The 21209-nt window shown below is 41.0% G+C and overlaps 1 protein-coding gene across 1 annotated transcript in view; it reads right to left on the bottom strand.

Annotated features, from left to right (window-relative positions):
- trpm7 (transient receptor potential cation channel, subfamily M, member 7) overlaps positions 1–20404 on the bottom strand; it is a 31032-nt gene extending 10628 nt beyond the window's left edge. Inside the window, exons 1-25 of the mRNA XM_070904450.1 lie at positions 20354–20404; positions 19235–19314; positions 17899–17937; positions 16796–17003; positions 16223–16436; positions 14822–14946; positions 14448–14619; positions 13533–13707; positions 12217–12340; positions 11785–11857; positions 10386–10486; positions 9710–9844; positions 9551–9604; positions 9317–9457; positions 9015–9149; positions 8547–8824; positions 8212–8440; positions 7213–7368; positions 6632–6775; positions 3915–4043; positions 3561–3812; positions 1806–2016; positions 1012–1144; positions 684–862; positions 324–456 (exon numbers count right to left, since the gene is read on the bottom strand). Of these exons, the coding sequence (XP_070760551.1) occupies positions 324–456; positions 684–862; positions 1012–1144; positions 1806–2016; positions 3561–3812; positions 3915–4043; positions 6632–6775; positions 7213–7368; positions 8212–8440; positions 8547–8824; positions 9015–9149; positions 9317–9457; positions 9551–9604; positions 9710–9844; positions 10386–10486; positions 11785–11857; positions 12217–12340; positions 13533–13707; positions 14448–14619; positions 14822–14946; positions 16223–16436; positions 16796–17003; positions 17899–17937; positions 19235–19314; positions 20354–20404 (3671 nt within the window). The remainder of the gene's footprint in view (positions 1–323; positions 457–683; positions 863–1011; positions 1145–1805; positions 2017–3560; positions 3813–3914; positions 4044–6631; positions 6776–7212; positions 7369–8211; positions 8441–8546; positions 8825–9014; positions 9150–9316; positions 9458–9550; positions 9605–9709; positions 9845–10385; positions 10487–11784; positions 11858–12216; positions 12341–13532; positions 13708–14447; positions 14620–14821; positions 14947–16222; positions 16437–16795; positions 17004–17898; positions 17938–19234; positions 19315–20353) is intronic.
- Between the last annotated feature and the right edge of the window lie 805 nt (positions 20405–21209).

Genomic DNA, 21209 nt, shown 5'->3' with positions numbered 1-21209 from the left:
CCCATTTTGTTTGTCTCATGCACGTGCAACTATGATGTTTCATACTAATCCTCTGATCAACAGGTGGCAGTAATGCGCCAGGAAACGCAGCGAGGACAAAGACTGCTAGTTGGCAAAAACTGATGTCAAACATGGATGTAAAATACTTTTAAAATTGACTTTGCAAATGTTTTGTGAAGAAGGAAATGCATTCGACACGTTTGTTAGACCTCAGGGATACAGACAATGCATTTTGGTGAGCAAAACTGACAGTAAACATAGCTTTTGTTTATTTACAAGAAAACTCCACAGGGCACCTTTAAGTAGGATGATACCAGTCCCACCTTTCTGAGGTAAGACGTATGCGCTCCTCACTGCCCGAGTGAAACTGATCATCCTTTTCATGAAAGTATGTCTCCACACACTGCTCCTCAAAATCATGAAGCTTCTTTTGGTCTTCCTCTGTGAGAAACAGTTCTGGAAGAAAGAAAGAAAGCGGAGACTTGTTACTGTTGGTGATTTCATTAATGTCCAGTTAAGCAGCAACACCTTGTTAAATAGTTCTGTTTTGTAAACGTAAAACATTTAAATCCCTGATCTCTGATGTTTGTTCTTGAAAAATATACATGAATGGCATCATGCATCATCCCCTTTTTAATAATTTACATGTAGGAGACATGAAAACAACAGTAGTGTGGTCGTACTTGGTCCGTAGGTATTCTCCTTCTTCCTCTTTCGACACATACAGAAGAGGGAGTAGATATGGCAGAGGAGGATGAAGGGGGGTGGGAGGACAGGCTTCTCATGGTAGGCCATAATGAAGTGGTAGCGCTGGTACTTCCACACCAGATTAGAAATGGACTTCACTTGCAGATACACATTGCTGGAAAAGAGAGACGCAGAAATGACATTGAGGATGACTGATGCGGAGAACGCCAGCAATATTTTACGTTTTAACACGTAATCCAGAGCTGAGCCATGGTGAGGCTCATGAGTTTTATTCTGGACAACACAGCTGGATTGTGCACTTACTTGAAGAAGGCGATGAGGAGATTGACCATTAGTATATACTGTACAAAGAGGTAGACTGCTTGTAGGAGAGGAGTCAGCCACACTCCTGCCGCACACAGGGGCTTTACTGATGGTTCAGTGTTATTGGCACACACTGTGAAGAGGAGGAGCCTTTTAGCATATGCACGCACACACACACAACTTCCAAATATACTAAATATATATGTGCTTAACACATCCAGGTCTTGTTCTTATGCTGTTGTGTGTGGGTCCTAATCTGACTCTACCACGTATGGCTACATACTAAGACATAAGAGAAGGACAATACTTCCTTGAAATTGCATTAAAATATTAATTGTTTTAATATAAAATCCTGTTTAGATTTCTATCTTATGTATTCACTGTGATGTTTAAACTGTGGAAACAAAGATCTGAACTGCACTGTTGTTAGCATCGTCCCTATACATTAACTGATACATAGCTGTAATGATGTAAACCTCATTGTTCTTTTCTTTTTTCTTTTCATATCACTATTCATCACTTCCTCCCTTTCTACGACAAGGTCATAATAACAGTGATAAACCATGTGATAAATTTCAACAGTGTGTGAAACCTTGGGATGAGATAATACAGAGCACAGCCAGGTGTTTTGTTCCACCTAAGCTTCAAATGCGCCCAACTCATAGTTGAGTGACAGAAGCTGTGAGGGGGGAGGGGGATGATTAGGCCATCGTGGGCTTGATTTCCAGTGCTTGTTTTGAGTGACAATCAGCTATCATGCTGTGGTGAGAAGCTTTGAATAAAACTGTTCTTACCCTCGTAATCTCCCCTACCATCCTCATCGTCCTTACCATCGATTTCATAAGCATACACTTCCCCATACATCATCCAGTACGGCTGGAAGACCACATCTTTGGCCAGCGTCCAGCTGGGCTCCTCTTCAGGGTACAGAATGGCTTTCCTGGGTACGCCATAGCTCAGCAGGACTATAGCCATTATTACCACAATATAGAACATGTTGGCCACCTGAAAGAAACGTCACACATAATGAATGAAACGTTATGAAATATATGAAACATACTTAAAATAATATTCGACTTTAATGAATAAAGTACATTCCAGAGAGTTTCTTTAGTACACACACGTCCACTCTGGGGATCCAATTTTATTACTTTTGCCTAGAAAAAAAAACACTTTAAAAGTAACATCTTGTTAAATAAGGGCAATATAGAAACAAGGCAATGTTATATTCTTTGATTTTGCCCGGTGTTGCCTGTTTCAAAGCAACTATTGAATGTAGCTGCTGGGTAAAAAATCTTGGGTAAATATTGTCTGTATTTAAATCCCCAGGGCAGACACATACATGCTGAAGGGTTTAAGACTACTTAACAGCTATGAAGATGAACATGATGGAAACTTAATTATGTTCTAATAAAATCTAGTTTCACTCAAAAGGAGGAGTTCAATATTGTGGGAAATACGCTTATTTGCTTTGTTGCTGAGATTTGGATAAGAAGATTGATACCACTCTAATATCTGTACACTAAATATAAAGCTACAGCTAGCAGCCCGTTGTCTTAGATTAATAGAAAGACTGAAAAGCAGAGGTGCTGCTTCAGAGGTTCTGGTGAGCAAATCTTTTCAGAGTTGTACAAAAGCTAGCTGTTTCTCCTGCTTCCAGTCTTAGCTAAGCTAATCGCCTGCTGGTTCTAGCTTCACATTTAGCCCAATTTGGCAAGAAAGCAAATAAGTATACTTAACGACATTAAATCAGCCAATTTTTCCACATGATCTTAACATCATTTCATCCAATATTCTGTTGAAGGTAGGCTATCACTCAAAGGGTATATAAATACTTTGTTAAAACTACGACATGGAACACAGTAAATGAGAATAGTACAACTGGTGAAAAGTCTGTTCTAAAACGGATGGGGCTGCTCAGGATAATGTGGTAGGTTACAATACCTGGTAACATCATGTAGATGATTAATGCTGTTTAAATGTGAATGTTCAAATTGATAAAAAAAAAACATGATTTTAATATGAGCAATGTGTGAACGCACAAACACACAGCAACAACTCTCTCACAGTATGTTCAGACCATAAAAAGTTACAAAACAAATGAAACCAGTCATTTTAAGTTGTCTGTAATACTGTCACTGTGTAATGTACCATACAATAGTAACTATTAAACATTTTAATATTATTTCTTACTGTTATGCGAAAGTAGTGTATTTGTGAATAATATAATTTATTATTATTTAAATATTATTCCTGTTTCATTGTATCGCCTCATGCCTCTGTGTCTTGTTTCAGACATCTTATAGGCGCACAAGCCTGGTGGCACAGTTTGGCTTTCCCTCTGCATGTCTCTCGCTGAACGTTCCTAGAAAGCAGTCACAGTACTGACTGTACAATTGGTAAAAACAGACTCCTCACACAAGATTACTCACATACAGACTACAAGCACAATGCATGTAAATCTGGCCTTCAGTGTCACCAAGAAAGTTCCACTCCTACAAGTCAATTGTGTTCATTCAAATGTGTATTCCAGCTATAAAAGAACTCACCATTTTAGCAATCATCATGACGTACGGTCCAGCTTGCTGGTTGACAGCCAGGATATCCAGGAGTCGCACATACCAGAAGATGATATTGAGACAATACACCGTCCTCCCAGGGACGAAGGCCCCACCTCCACCCAACCTCAGGCCAAAGCCGATAAAGAAGGTCACAATGGCCAGAAAGTCGGACACATTGAAATAGTCACTGAACCACACCTTTATCTTCTGGCTTATTTTGCCTGCTTCAGACATAAACATCTGGGGGGGAAAAGAGACGGAGGAGAGAAGAAGAAGAAACGTGAAATAATGAGGAGAATAATTCATTTGCAGTCTTTGTGAATTTAAAAAGGACTACAATACCTCGCGAATTTTCTCAATGGCAGAGCTGAATATGTAGAGGATGACCACCCACTCTTGAGGAGACGGCCATTCAGGCATTTTCACCAGGACCACATACGAGTAGAACATCAAAAAGCCCAGGTAGAACAGCTGACAATGGGAGACACACAACAATAAGACCAAAAACATTATATAAAACACTTCTTCAAATGTAAGTAAAAGGATTGATTCTACCAAGAATGGTAATGCTGTCAACTACGTACAGTAGGTTATAAACAAACTTGGGTAATGTAGATATACTGAATATAAGATATGTTGAACGTAGATGATAACTGTGTTGACAGAGAGCCTCTAAATTCAGACAGTGTCAGAGAGGGGCTTCCTCTCTCTGAAATATTTTGAGACGAGGTCAGTTGAGGCCCTCTGAAGGGGCTGAACCTCATCATGGCACTTTGAGTCGGGAGCAAACAGTCAGCCATTTTGACTGAGGCCTCTGAGCCCAGCTGATGGTTAGCTGTGAGGATAAGGACTGCGTGAGAGAAGAGATATTTCATCTCCTCCATCTGAAGCGAAATCACAGTTCCCAACGAGGTCTGCTCTAGGAAGGGAGGGGTAAAGGGGTTATACAAGAAATGGAGATGGGAATTTCTAAAGCTGAAATAATCATTATTTTTTATAGTAACACAAAATCAGGCTACAACTTCTACTATAAAAGGTGATATCAGTGCTGTGTGTCTGTCAGCCTGTATAGGAGTTCTCATTGTCATTGTGAGCATGTTAGCATTTAGCACTGCTATGCCTAAGTACAGCCTCACAGAGCAGCTAGCATGGCTGTAGACTCTTAGCCTAACATAAAATGCTATTTATATAACATAATAACTAAGGTGAGAGATTACACAGTAAGCAGTGTTAATTAACTATTTTACTTTGTGGTGTAAACTGATGAATGTTCAACAACATTTTTGATCTGAACAAGGCTCCGGTCACTTAATTTAAGTACTTTGCACACCTTAGACAGCTAAGTTGTGTTTTTATCTTTTCTGGTACAGAAACAACTACAAGCCACATGATTTTCTCCCAATGGTACATGAACTCCCCATTAAAGTTTGAACAGGTCAACCATACTGCAGACTGTGGGAAAGTTTGAAAATGTCCATATAGGCAGGTAAGTTACACGTGCACAATCACACACATGTCCAGTTTTTTGGTACATGGTCTACGGTTTCAAAAATTGCTGAACCTTGACATGCGAGGTGTGAACTGTAGGAAAATCAGCCATTAACACTCCCATCTGATGGGTAAGTCATTGCTGACTGCTGCACTGATGTGTTGAAATCGGGATGGAAGCAGGTACAGCAGATGTAGATAAGCTTGGGCACAGGCTATATTATGTAGACCCGCGGTTTCACTGATGGTATCAGCTCCTCTCAGTCTTGAACAGCCTGAAAAACAGCCCCGTCCCTGCAAATAAAACCCTCAATGACGACTCTCAGGCTCCTGAGAACCGGCCTCAGGCTTGTGTATATAAATAAACGTGAGAGCAAGTGAGAAAAGATGAATGATAATCCCGTGCATGAGTGTGAATGTGACCATACACGTGTATATTTAAGAAAATGTGTTTAAAATCAGCTTTAACTGCTACCACTGTCTCTTTCATAACAAGTCTGTGGTCCTTAAATTAGTGTTTTAAAGTTAAGTTATTAAACTTAAGGGAACAGGATGGTGTTCCAACTAGCCATGAATCACATTGCAATGCCAAGGTGCTTGAAAGGAGATTGCAACAGAGCTACGGTCCAGAATAAATACTCGAGGGGACTGTTATTTTGTGTTTTATGATCATGTTGCCTGAGCTTTCCTGTGGGCGGTGCTGTGGGAATATCTGTCCACCCATTCAAAGCTGAAATACACAGAGTGAAAGAGCTGTGTGTCTCGCTACTTTCTGTGTGGGTGTCTGATAAGACAGCGTTGCACCTTGTCCCCGCTCCTATTTGTGGTACTCATGGACAGACTATCGATCACAGCCAGAGTCTGCTGGGTATCAGACCATGCTGGTGGCCATGGCCACATCTCTAACAGCCCCATTTGACCATACATCAATCTTTATATTGTTCTACTATTCTAAATGAGACAAGCAGGGGTGGAAAAGGATGCTGAAAACTCCTGCGCACTGATCTGCTGTTATTTCTGCGTTAGTATGAAACAGCCACAAATCTATCAGCAAGTTTTATTTCTCTTGTTCACTTGCTTTGCCTTTTCATTGCAACTCCCGTTCTCTCGTTCCCTCCTGCTCTCAGCTCGTTCGCACTTTCTCCCTCCTCCTAGTCAGGAACCCTTCAACATCATTTTGTTTTAAACCTTAATAAAACAACAAGAAATGTCCACACCCAGTGCTTTCTTGGTTTGTGAATGAAGTTGTACATGAAGCAGCTGCTGGTTCTGTGTTTGACCAATCAGCGACAGTCAGCACTGCTAGCTCCGCCCCAATAGTTACTGAACTTTCAAAAAGGTACTACTTCCTTTTTTTGACACCTGGAACTATCCTACAGGGACTTAATTTAGTCCCTTGAAAGGAAACAACACATTTGTATCTCAGTTTGCAGTTGTTAAGCTACTGCTCCTGGGTAGCAACATCCTCTCTTTGTATTTACCGTTACCCAGAATCCTACCCAGATAAACCACCATAAAATAGATGCTTAGCTGGATGGCTTGATGTCCGTATGTGTGTCTAATCTCCATACCGTGTTGGACCAGAACTTGACAATGGGAGCGTGGTAGAAGGCATAAATTTTCCTGGTTAAGGGCAGCTTCCTGGAGCGAATGTGTGTCTCCATGTCGCTCTTCACCTCCACATGGTCGTGGGATCTGGCCTCCTTGAACACATCCTGCAGATAGGTTAAAGAGGCTCAAATCAGACAACAGCAGGCCATAATGTGGAGAGAAAATGAGGGAAAGCCAAGTAAAGAGGAGAATGTGAGTGAAAGAAAATAAGCAAATAAATGACCAACGGCATGAGTAATAACAAACACATAAAAGAAGGAATTTTAGGCCAAAAGTCCAAACATTTTTATGTGAATATCTGTCCTGCTACTCATTTTCTTACACAGCAAACATACAACATTTTCACAGCTCATTAACCCTTTAGGACCACCTAGACTATGGGCGATTCTTGATATTTAAGACACTTGTGATGAATTTGGACATGGTGTTTTCAATAATTGATTTTTGTAAGACTGCCCGTATATTTAAGGAAGAGGAAAAGGAAGAAAAGGAAAAATGTGAATGGAAAAATACAAAAACAGAAGGACTGAGTGAATCTAACCATCTGGATGTCTTCAGCTATGTTCTGGAAGTTGTGTTCGCTGTCCTCCATGGTCATCTGGTGGTCGTCTTGACTCTGAGGGATGTGAGCCATCTCAGCCTTGGATTTGTACTCCAACAGTAGGATGGCAGGAGGCACCAAGATACTCAGAATCACCTAGAGACAAATACACATGTGGGTGGATGCTGCTATATTTATCAACAAAGGCCTTTGAATTACACACACTAATGAATCCCAAGTGTTTTATTGCCTACACACGTCTAACCTGATATGACAACTATGGTGATAACTGCACATATACAGTACACTGCACTGTCCCAGTTTTGTGGCTTTTCACTAATTTCCACTAGCCCTGTTGGAAAGGTTCCCACAAAGATGCAAAAACTGGATATCATTTGATATTATGGGTCACCCAAAACGAAGAAATGTCAGCATTTTCATTTCATGCCAAATCCAATTAAAAAAAACAACCTTTTTTTAAAATGCAACTGTGATTTAGGGAAGAATAATGCTTTTTACAGTAGCATATTTACTCAGTTTATTTTGATATATAATGAAGGTTAATTTGTTTATAAGTATTGTTTTTACAGTGCAGATAGTTCTTCAGGTGTTGAATGGGCTTTAACCTAAAATTCAGGAAATGCTTGCACCAGGAAGTCACCTGAGACAAACAAGAGCATTCCCAAGATAAACTGTTTATTCCTTGTATCACTATGAATCATCCAACTAAGTGGCATTTTAACGCCTCAACAAGTATTTGAAATGAGATTGGATTAGAAATGACAGCAGACCTTTGTTCAAGCCCCTGGAACACTGCACCTTGCCAAAAAACTTCACCAAACACAAGTATTAAACCATTACAGGATGTATTAAGCTGTACATGGACCAATAATTCAGATTTTTAAACCTCAGCAAGCAACTGAGAACAATTTTACCAACAACTTGTATTACCCCGGCTTCCCGTTTTTACCAAAAATAAAATCTAAATGGAACATGAACCTTGTACCAGGAGTTCTTGCGCATGTTCAGCCGCCCCATCCACATGTCTGACAGCAGCATCTGGGTGCAGGTATGAGCCACAAAGGGCCGTAGGTGGGAGGAGACCGCCAACTTCAAACAGGTGGAATTGCTCCAGTTCTTCAGCTCATAGGTCAACAGCTTCATGGCCATGGTCTCATCCTGCCTGAACGACTGCTCAAGCAGGTCCACTGCCAACGTCCCAAACTCACTAAAACACATCAGCACAGGTGATTTAGTTCATACCTTTACTTTTATCAAGAAATGTGAGAATTGTACAGCTATCTGACATGTATGGAAGCCACAGAAAAACGTACTTTGAGTACTCCTTGAGCTCCTCTGAGGTGTCGTCCACCACGTCGCTCTTCTTGGCCTCGTAGCCCATAGATCGGCAAAGCTTACAGGCCACCAGTGCCTTTGCCATGTTCTCCTCGCCGTGCTGCCAGAAGAAGAGCGACATTTTTTGCCTTTTCATCAGCACGGCCCACACCAGCAGCTCATTGAAAGGGTAGGGAAACCGCCTTGTCTCTGGGTCGTCTATGTCCACGATCTCTTCTTTGCTTCTCTTTTTGTTCTGCTCGATGGCCGACTCGAGCTAGGAGGAGAGGGACAGAGCAATGAGGGGGGTGGAGGGAGACATACTTTTATTTTTTTCCATTTAACAGTGGCTGCTTAGATGTCAGAGACAGATTTTTATCTGTAGAGGTTTTCATTTTTAGGCATGTGGGAAGCTCCAGTCTAAAGGAAGCCTTGTTCCTTTTTAATGAATCGCAGTGGGATTTTACCTTAGGTTTGTACGGCTGTGCAGTTTTAATGAAGTGGTTGTGCCTCGTCTTCTCCTTCTTGTCAGCCTGCATGCTAAAAGACTCATGACTCTTCCTCAAATGAGAACCAGGACCTGCCGTGTGGCGCCCCGACCTCTGCACAGAACATGAAAACATTTTTCAGATGACTTTTATTACAGTTAACAATACATTCAATAACAGTTTAAGAACAATGCGTGAAATGTAGCTGGTTGCTAGGTTTTAACTCCAGGTTTGGACGCTGCTATGAAGACACTCCAGGACTTGCAACAGTTCGAACTCACCCTATTGTTGCCATGGAGATTGTTGTAAATTATTCGAAAGCGTTTCCTGGTGTAGTTGCACCTGTAAGTCCCGCCCATCAGGTACTCAATAACCAGGCCCACATCAATCAAAGTGATCTTATAGTTTGGAGGCAGATGACTCTGCAAGAAGGCACAAGAAACAAAATGGTGAATGAGACTGAACAGACTGAGGTTAACATCAACTAATAATGATATGAAGCAGGCTGACTCTACCTGTTTAACATCTCTAACCAGGTGGAGGAGAGTTGGGTTGTTTGTAGGTTGTTTCTAAAACAGAAGATGGTACAAAAGGTTAGACATTCAATAACATCACACACTACTACAAACAGCCCATCTTTTATTCAGTGGCTGGTGCATGTTTCATTATGTTACCGTGTTGTAGAGTTCCTCCAGCCGACTGATTGTCAGGAAACGGTGCATGCTCACACCGTTTTCTATGAGCAACTTGACAAAATCCACCCTGTCCATCACAAGTGCATCCAGCATCGCTTGCTCCAGAGAGCTCACCTGTACCCACACAAACAAAGATAAACTGCTGTTAAGATGCATATTTTTATAGCAAATCATTATTTATAAAAGAAACACGATGAGAGAGAAGACCACAAATATGGCCAAATTACAAAAAAATCAACACACAAGGAACATAAATAAATATCATCTATCCTCTCATTCACGCAAAAAGCCAGGATTCCCCAAGTTATAAAATAAACATGAGCACTGAGGGCAGCTTATGAAGACAACTGTGAGAGGGTTCATGTTACAGTCAAGACATGCAGTTCCTGGCAGTCTGCCTGAGTCCAGTCCCCTGGCTCTTCAGACTGCATATTGTGGGTCAGCAGAGATTCTGGGGTCATTTTGGGCAAGTCCAAAGGTTTGGAGCTAATGCGGAGCTAAGCAAACATCCCTGAAAGCTGTGACACACACACACAGAGAGAGAGAGAGAGAGAGAGAGAGAGAGAGAGAGAGAGAGAGAGAGAGAGAGAGAGAGAGAGAGAGAGAGAGAGAGAGAGAGAGAGAGAGAGAGAGAGAGAGAGAGACATAGACATACCAGGAGCTGCTGTCCATAGACAAACACATGATTCTTGGCAATGTCTACTCTGTCCCAGGCCAGAGTCAGGACCAGCTGATCGAAGGCAGACGCGTTTGTGCCTGAAATACACAGGTACAGCCATGAGTAAATACACACACACGTACACACACAAACATAAACAAATATGAATTCCCAGGAAAGTAAAGCCTTATTAAGTGTGTATTTCCCGTTAGCCAGCTAGCAGGATTAGAGGGGGTTAGTAGAGTAAGGCCAGGGCAGTAATACAGTCAATTACACACTAATACAGCAACACAGCAGTAGACTGAACAAGGATTTACTTTGTAGTCTAATCTGCTCTCTTCCACACTAATCTGCTTTATTGTCCTCTAGGAGCCATCTGAATCAAACAATCATAATCACTGTACACAGAATTGATTGTGTGGATGTCAAATAAGAATCTCAATGGGAATTTGATTTAACTAAAATCACAAAATTGACTTACAAACAACCTGAGTTTTCAGGTAGTCTGTCTGCTTAGAAATCTATACATGAAAAAGAGGATGTATTCTACAGTGTATTAAGCTTTTAACAGTAGTGATTCCCATTTAATATCCAGCCTGCCAAATTAATTGAATCATAGTGGAAGAGAGAGAGATCTTTAAGCAGCACTCAATATTGAGGCTTGAGAGCTTTTGTAGCCCAGGGTCCTTTTGAGGATGAGTTAACGTTTCACCAAGATGACCGCGCCTCAGGCCGGTAAATATTTGCCTGAGTGGGCATTTTCAGCCACAGTCAGTTTGTCTTTCGAGTGTCCGAACTTGTTTCTCCACACTATCGATCAGCTGCAGTCACTCAAAAATTCCTTGCTTTTGTCTAAATAAACTGGAATGAGGGTGAACAACCTGCACAGACCCACCTACATTCAGTACAACACCACTCTTTCAGGGGAAAAATGTGTTCTGTACTTGAAATGAAGAATGCCTGTGCTCACACAACAGCTGGTCAGAGTTTACAAAAAAAATCATAAAGTGGGCATTTTTCTTCAAACTGCATTCATAGAAAATACAGCCCTCTACTAAATTGCTCAGGTGAATGTCCTGTTTTTTCCTCTTTCCCCAACAGATTGCAGAGATGAAGAGGAATAAGACTGCAGCTCAGTGACCGACAGTGTTGGAATAAGGAGGCCCTGTGAATGCGAGCAACATGATCTCCTCAGGAACACAAAGAGAAGGGCACACTCTGTTCTCAAAGCATATCTATATCAAAACGAAAACATTACGAAGTCTTGAAATCTTAATCTCCCAATGCCAACAACCTCAGCATATGAATAGACTGAATCAACTATATGTGACTTTTACTCTCAGTTCCTTTATTAAAAGAAATGTTGGGGGGGTTCAGAGAGAAGTCATCTACTAACCTTGGAGTAAAGCCCTCAGAATGGCTACGTCAATGTCCTGGTGCTCCTCGGAGCTGATGTGAAACACAGTGATCTGTTTTCCAAGAAACAAGATAGCACTCATTACCGTGTTCCCACAGACATTATACAGATGTTTCAAGAGCTTGTGATGGGTGATATGTATCAATTTATAAAAACCAACAGTGGGACCATCGGCTGATGTCAGTAAAAGACCACAGTGATTCACAGTTGAAAGCTGCTCTATTTTCTCCTGAAGCTTTTGTATTTGGTTTTCAGGAAGTTTATTAAATTACTCTGACCTATTCAAGTATATTTCACTTCTGCACTCACTGTCATTGAAATGGAAATGAATAAATAAAAAAACTGAAGATCAATGATTAGAAGTGTATGAAAGCGATTAAAATATGTGATAAAAAATGTGCATGAATGTACCAATTCCTTGCTCTTCATGCACTCCATCAGAGTCTGAAAGAGGTGGATGGCATCGCCCTGGCTGAAGTTGAAGGTTTTCTTGATGGTTGCAATGATGTCAGTCTCCACTCCATCAGGAAGACCACTGTAGAAGAATTACAGGATAACACTCCCATGTATGCAGTGCATATACGGTCTTATATTACTCATATTTATTCAATTTAATACAATGTCCTTTTGGAAAGAAGCATGTAAAGGTTAGATTTCTTCTTCTCCTGAAGTATACATAATGTGCTTCAGTAGCATGTTTATATACTGCAGCTGTACAATCACTCATTGTATTTAAATGCTTGTAATTTATGTGCCATTTTCGTTGATTGCTTATATATTCCATCTCCCTTTTCCTGTTAACTAAGCTTCAAAGGAAAAATAAACCTTGATGTTACTGTAACCCCACTGCTCTGGATCTGTGTATGTTTCCTGTGCCGTAACAATTCCAGGCCTTTTTTGTGAACATGCTCACAGCTGGATTGGAAAATCCTAGTTTGACAGAACTGATGGAGCTCATATTCATCATTAATACACAAATCCAGGCTAACTTAAGTTTTTGTGAAAAAAAGATACATTTTGAACAGGAGCAGCACAGAAACAGGTAGTTAAACTGGATCACAAAATCATCAAACTAGAAATCTGACAAAATACAGCAGTAATACAGGCTGAGGTGGCATTTACAATAGGATGAAGGCATATTCATGGACACATTTGCACTGAAGACACGGATTGTGATCCTGTGTGATTGCCTCACAACATTTTGCAGCAGTATATGCAAATTTCATTGGCTGATTAAGCCTGTCAGCAGATTACTTTTAACTGCACTCTGTCACAAGTTCAACTATTTCCAACTCTTTTATAACAGACTGGGCTGCGGTTGGGTTGTTAGAAATCCCTCTGGGACAGAAATAGATGAGAGCCACCAACGATGCTGCCATCAAAGGAATTGCAAAATTAAAAAAAACACACAAATAATTCATCATCAACAGCATCATACTGCCATTTTTTACTAAACTAAAAACTTTAAGACCTGTTTTTAACCATACATCTAAATATTAAATGAAACACTTGCTGAAACTTTGATTTAGGTACCTCATGTTTAATTGCTAACATTACTGTTTCTCCATCTATTCCCTCCTTTCCTATCGTCTGTCCATTATTTCATTTGTGATTATACAAAAAAAAAAAAATCAACACTAAAACAACATTTGGAAAGATTGAGCTTTGGCACACCAACCATAGCCATCACCCCCCCTCCCCATCCTCTGCATTTGTGTGTGTCCTACCCTCCCTCCTCGGTCTGCTTGTGGACGTAGGCCAGTATGTCAGCAGCACGGCCGGTCCCCTCACAGACCACCACCGGCACAGGAGGGCTCTCCTGAAGGTACTCCAGCACCGTGAGGATCACATTGGGACCCCCCTCAAAGATCAGGGCCACAACAGGAACACCCTGACCAATTCCTACATGAAAGAAGACAGAGAATATGCTTTAAGTTGAAGTTTATGTTACATTATTCCTTCATGTTATTCACATAATACAGCTCCACCCAACCAAGTGACAGTTTGTGAGAGGTTGAGACGACAATGGCCAGCTCGCTGTTATCACCTAGTTTCCACCAAGCAAAGACACACTTGACTTCACAATGATAACACTTTGGCAGGGCCCAACAATAAGGATTGCTTGATGGCCCAGGGCCAGCAAAAAGTTACGTCGGGCCAGTAAATACAATCAGCAAAAAAGGCTGAATTGGGGTAGTTCATTTGCTGTGTGTAAGCGTATTTTATGTCAAGGGCACATTAGATTTGGTGTGAATATTATCAATTAATTTTCTTGTCAGAAGGGGGCACTCCGGCAGCTTAGATTTGTGCCACTAACACACATTTTAAATCACATACAACACAGTGTGGAGATAAAGTATTTCTGATGTCCCACTTAAAAGCCCCTAACAACAATATGGCAATAAAAGAATATTCATGTTTTCTTACATGATGCTACGAATTTCAGTAATTTGATTGGCCAGGTGTGGTATTTTGACTAGGAGTCAGTAAGCCGATGTTTCTGGCTTTTTACGACACCAATAATGTCACTGCTTTATCTGAGAGGAAGGAATTTAAAGTGATCTCGTATAATCTCTTGTTTCTCGAGGAATCCAAGCAATGGAAACTGTTGTATTGAAGTTTGAGGTTCTGGTTTTACTTACGAGCGTGTATTCTTTGGAGGTTGATGTGCTTCTCCAGGTCCCGCCGCAGGTTGACCTCAGCACCGTACTTGCCCACTGTCCCATCATCCACCAGGAGGAAATGGGAATGCAGATTGTTGAGAACGTTTAGTTTGCTGAGAGGGTTCAGCAGCGTCTGATATGGAGCGATAATCTGCAGGAAGAGGAGAGTGAGGGGGAAAAAAAAAGAAAGAAAAATGACTTCTGTACCTTAACAAGACAAAATCAATACTGTCATAAAAAACTCAACATTAAATAGATAGAGAGGTTGTCAGGTATCTCAGGACATCAAAAGGACCGAGATCTTTCCAGAACATCTTGAAGTGCAATAACAAATTTGTAAGATTGAGTCTTACGTCTCTGCCGATGAGATCGTTCCTGTTTTCAATGACTCCCCAGGGTGCTATCCCGATAGTGCAAATTTTCTTGGATGATCTTGAACAGTGCTCTTTGAGAGCGTCTCCCACATGCTTTGCCACGCCTTTGGGAAGGATGCATTAAACAATCAATAAACTTTCATTATTTCTTGGACCAGAGTGTAAAGTTTTTATTGCTATTTAACCTTTGCCATTTAAAATTCTGACTGGCAATTAAATAATAAAACACCCCCCATAACATACATACATACATACATACATACATATATATATTTCGGTATAAAACTATGACCTGTGCTAGATACTGAAGATCCCATTAACCATATATGTGAAGACAACTGAGCTTCTGTGACCACAATGCCACATATGGGGACAAGTCCACAACAAGTACATTAGTCCTGGGGTTGTTTGTGAACCACAATCCTCAGCTAATGGATCTCAAGGATTCAGCAATAATTTGTGAGCCAGGAGACCATCCCAACTGGCCAGGGTGCCAGAGAGGCATTAAAAGTAAACACTGGTCTGGGTAATTGACCCTGTGAGCAATGATTTAAACACTATGATCAGACCACACCATCTTAACGCCGCGCTGTGGCTGCAGACACACCTTGGCCACGACACACAGCCAAATGACACGCTTAGAGCCCAGTATTACAACTTCTGCTACATCAGCGCATCACACTGATGGTGGCTGTGTGTTTGTGTAGGTTAGTGTTCAATGTTAAGAGTGAGTGGGTGATCATTTAGGGAATCTGTAAGGGAGCAGGGCTGGGAAGTAAGAGTTATTCAGCTGCCATATCTGTTCAATAACAATAATACACTCAAAAGGAAGTCAAGTTTGCTGTGATATTCCATTTTTTCCCCATGAGCTAAACATTTATTCCTCTCGTTTGCCAGTTCGAGCTAGTTTCATCCAACTGCGGAGCCACAGTGTCAGCATTTTCAGACCTGCAGTTTCAAGCAACCTACAGGCAAGGAAAGTAACTCCATAGAAATTACAATTGAAAGAATAATGGTGGTTGGCATGACACCATTATGATAATATAAGGCAGCTACTAATGGCAGAAACTGACAAGTCTACTTCTTCTGTGGCCATTATTTTCCTTTCCAATAGGTTGACATGTACACAACTGGTTTCACTGAACAGCTCAGCGACTGATGAATCTGCAGCTTGCTAAATGTGAGTCTGTGAATTTGTGAGAGAGCTACAAGCCAGCTCCACTAAGTTTTACATCTAAAACGTTACAGAAGAGGTAAACAGTCACGCTTCTCGCTCTTCCCCCACGCTCTCTACATCACACAATTTTCCACAAACAACACATCCAGCAGGGGGAACCTTGCATATACACAGGCTGACTAAAATAATCTCTCTCTACATACCTGTGTTGACCCCTCCGGTGAGAATCCAGGCCCCGGTGGTCACTGCAGCTTTGATCAGGCCCTTGCCCACCACCTGTTTGATGCGTGGGTGCAGCTCAAAGTTCTGAACTCCTCCATGGACAGAGATGAGGATCTTAGGAAGCTCCATATGCCACTCCTTCAGCATCAGCCGCAGAATGCTCTCTGGCCGCGAGTCGTGGGACAAACGCACATACTGCCCACAAGAAAAGCATGTTCACATGAACACATAAAGCAGAGAAAAGCAACAGAACCTCATATTTGAGAAGCTGAAACCAAGGAATGTTTGGAGTTTTTGCTTGAAAATGTACTTAAATGATTAATAGATTATCAAAACAGCTGTCCATTTTGCAGTTTAGTTTCCTTTCTTTAAGTTTGAAGTGCTTGGCATACAGAACAACCCAATGCTATTTGTGACAATTCGCACAAATCTACAATGAAGACAACACCTTAAAATATTGTGCAAGACAATTTTTTCCACAATCCATATCACAGTTATGAAGTCTTTTTACGTGAAAAACATGCCCTCTAGAAGAGAAGAATTTGCCCTCCTACCTTGGCTCTGTACGAGTGAGACCCTCCCTGGAAGTTGATGACACCATAGGCGTCAGTGGGGCTCGCCTCTGTGTGTTTTTCCACCGACCACTCCTCAACCGCGGGCATGGACAGGTTGGGGTTTTCACCCAGCTTCACGTCCGAGTACTTCGTGGCCAAGCTGGCTGTGAAGCCAACATGCTGCCGCACCAGCCGCCCACAGCAGCACCTTGAAATGAACAGAATCACTTTAAATTCATAGTACAGTAATATACTTATTAAATTCTATTTATCTTAGCAGTAATGCTGCAAATGAGCGGAACACAGCAGATAAAAGAATATAAACAATATTACATTTAAATTATGCTTAATTTATGACACAAACAGAATCCTTTTTTTATAGGTATAATAAAAGTTGGAACTAGCTTACTACCTACAGTTGTAAGCTAACCTGTTACAGGCCAAGGAGCATTTCACTAGCTAACTTAAGTATGTGGTTTAACAGGTTACATATAAAAAAAAAAGCCCAGTTCTCGATAGCACAACCACTGTCTAGGAGTCGGTCCTGACTGCTACTATATCTGAGTTTAAGACAACTTTAGCAAGCTCTGTCCTGCTCGTTATTGGATTTGGGGATGTGTACACTCCAGCAACCCCAGCCAAACAAATTATCCTAAAAGCCTTTTCTCTTGTAAAGGGAAAAGTAAGTATGTAAGAAAAGCAGGCAAATAGGGTTGTGTTAGGAAAAAACAAACAGCATTGTTTTATCTTAAACTTTAATCCTAACACCATGATGACAAGGTTTGACAGACTTTCAAGACTGTGGGTGAGCATAACTTCTAATGTATCTCATCAATGTATTATTATTACAATTGATGACCAACATGAGCTTTTTTGTATCCCCTCCTTCCTTAATTACCTTAGGCGAGAGTGTGCATCCTGACACACAAAGCCTGGAAGTTAATTGTTTCCTGAGGAGGGTTGCTGTTCAGTGAAATTACACTGTAAAAGAATTTGCCTGCAGGCTTTTTCTGGTGTAAAGTAACCGGTTAGCATGGATTCTCTCAGGCTAATCCTGTCAGGTAACAAAGAAACAGTGAAACAAAGACCAAACAAATACTTACCGAACTAGCTGTTGGCAAATCTGGCATCCTGGAAGGCATCTGGAAGGAATTTCACAGCAACACAATTAATCACTGATTAAAATGAAAATAAATATGGACCACCTAAGTACATTTGCAAAGATACAAAGACACTTATAAAGATCTGATCTCTCCTAGTGAGAAAGACGTTCTCGTAGACATTTGAGGACATAAAGGAAGGTTATCTGTCAACTGGGCAGGCAGCCCGGTCAGATTGGCCTTTAACCAAGAGAGTGTTATGAAACCTGCCAAGGGGACTCTCACTTTGTTCGCAGTCACATGCAGGCCTTTGGCCCTATGTTAAATGGTGGCCCATGCTCACTAACACCTTCGAATCATCTTCGAGCAGCAGCACGTACAGTAGTTAGTGGAGAAAAACCAGTGGCAAATAATTGATGTAAAAGAAAACACAGGGAAAAGAGTAACCCAGTGTCATTGTGAGTGTACAAGAAGAAAGGAAGGAATGCAACTTCTTGAAAGTGTAACTAAAAACAGAAATGGCTTACACACAAAGGAGCTGCTTAAATAGTAAATACTTGTAACTGTGGGAAATTACTTAAAGAAAAAAGAAACATTTTGTTTGTAAAATTCTTGGTTATTTAATATTGTCTATTTCTTTATAACTGGATGACTTTTATACCAACTGCTGTACCTTTAATTGAGCTATCGTGTGTGCTTCTCATGCAAACATGGCACACTGTGAATGAGCAGCCTGCGCGCCGAGCCAATAAGAAGCCTTCTATACAATTTTAACACTGCTTTGTAAGATTCCAGTAAGTCTGCAGAAAAAGAAGACCCGAACAACCGTAACAGTTCTTCACAAACACACAGAATTTTTTTACCATTAAAATGACAGTATGCAAGGAAATAAATTATGATTAAAAATGGGATTCAGATTTCACTGAATCTAATAGGTCATCCAAATGATTAAAATCCAAACTTCCTATAATGACAGATTGATAAGAAATTATAATAAAATCCCATCGCTAAGACTGGAGATATGACACACAGGTTCATCACTGGTCTTGCCTCTCACTTAACACTGTAATTATAGTGACAGACATAAACATTAAAATTATGTAGAAACAGACCCATTTACTCTTTGGAGAGTAGTGGTTAGGGTTTGGGCCCACTTTAACACACACACACACACACACACACACACACACACACACACACACACACACACACACACACACACACACACACACACACACACACACACACACACACACACACACACACACTCAAAACATACAATTACACCGTTTCCATGGCTATCAACACAAGGCACACTGCAGTATATCCAAGCACATACCTGTGGGGGTCCTTTGACACTGGAAGTATGTACACACATTCCCTCTTGGTGAAAGTGCTTTCTATCCAGGGTTTCTGGGACTGTGAACGAAGAGAAACAGTTACATATTGTGAGTAGTGGACAGCAGCTGATGTTCCCCATGCTTGTATTTACAGCTTTATTATGTTTGCATTTAATGCATTCAAGCTGTTAAGCAAAATGTCCCCTGAGGATGTTAAAAACAATGAAGGCTCTCTGTAAAGTAATTGAGTGTTGGAACAAACAGTGCTGACATTATATCCATTGTAGTTTCACAAAGACAAGGAAAGCAAGTAAAAAGAACGTGAGGATTAATCAAAAGTGGTGAGTTTTACTTCAGTTAGAACAATTTTCTCAGAAAATAATAAACTCCAAACATCCTAAAAGGGAGCTTGTAACCCCTTAATCCAGGATTTACTCTATGAAAATCAAAAGGGATTATAAGGTTTAATAAATAAAAATTTACTACATAGAATTAGGACAACTACAGTTCAGAAGGCATATCAGCTACAGGTGTCTGCCAATGTTTGAAGCTGCAATGAAATAATCTCATCCTATATCACTATTCTTTTAAAACAAGGATTTATGTCACAGGAATTTTCAATTAATGCCTCACGCCTTATTGTTCCCCCAGTGCAGCTCAGAGGAACCCATGAGCGATAAGCACCATTAATCCGTCCCAGCACAAAGAGGGAAACCTGCAAACACTGTCACCTGCTATACACCAAAGCTTTCCAACTATTCCTCAAACTCAAACAATAGCATAACAACAACCAGAGGTGGGAATGTTGTGAACCAGGCAGTTACCAGCAGGTCATTTTCTGCTGGAGCTATCTGAAAATGATCCTTAGTGGTCAATGTCTCCAATGACAGTAGTTAAATATAGACAGCAGAGAAACAGAAGTGACTTAGCATAAAGGTAACAGTGTGTACATTTCAATCATTTCATCCATCCTAAAGGCACCTATCTCTGGTGCAAAGAGTCCAATCCATAGCGCATCAGGTTCTGCTGCCTACAACAAATGGTGGTTTTACGGAAGCATCTAAACAAACAGGTCATGCCACAGTTTGACCAGTGACACGGAGCCACCGAGTGTGTACCTGGATGTCCTCCTCTTCATCTCTGTGTTTAAGGGCTTTGTACAGAAACATACCAAGGCTCCTTCATGCATCTCCTGGACAAACCACAGTCACCACAGCCTCCCCTGAGCACTGGATCATCAGCAACAAATCACTACGCTTCTCTCCGTCTCCGTCCCTCTGAAGAAATTTCCATATAGGTCTCAAAGTCTACAGCGATGCTGTTACATTAGAGATCCGGCCTGAGTTAAAAGCTGAGTGATCATTGAGAGGTTGCAGCCTCCAAACTCCATCCACTGTTAATCTGTAAGAAGCCACTCAGGGGGCAGATGAATGTGTCTGAGACCAACTAGATATTATACTTAGACTGGGGAGAAAGAGACGAGGGAGGCGGGGGTGTGGGAGAGGATTAGTGGATGGGCAGAGGCTTCAATGATATACACCTAGTTGTCTACTGAAGACACACCACCAACTGTGATTCATGCCGTACACGCAAAACCTCTCCCAACAGCTCAGGCCCAGCACTTACACTTTAGAGGCCTCCTTTATTTTAACTCATTTCCAAGAGAACAGTATTAAAAAACTCAATCCAGATCAAACTGAGGGTGGCAAACTGATGTTAATCCTGTGTACTGATGTAACATGGCACCCACAACATGGCTTCATATATTTACATAAGGCAGTGGTTGATGTTCACAGGTCTCAGGTGTCCACACATGACATAAAGTAATCCTGATGCATTCAACTTTTTTTCTTCTAACAATATAGTGGCAGCACTGCTGTACAACATTTATGAGACACAAATGTCTCAGAAAGTTTGCTTTAGTCATGTAACTTCAACTCAATTTTGCATTTTAAACGCTGTCACAGCTATATT

Source organism: Enoplosus armatus, chromosome 1 (genome assembly GCF_043641665.1).
Source record: "Enoplosus armatus isolate fEnoArm2 chromosome 1, fEnoArm2.hap1, whole genome shotgun sequence".
Classification (NCBI taxonomy): domain Eukaryota; kingdom Metazoa; phylum Chordata; class Actinopteri; order Centrarchiformes; family Enoplosidae; genus Enoplosus; species Enoplosus armatus.
The sequence above is the reverse complement of the archived record's forward strand: the minus strand, read 5'-3'. Positions and strand labels throughout refer to the sequence as shown.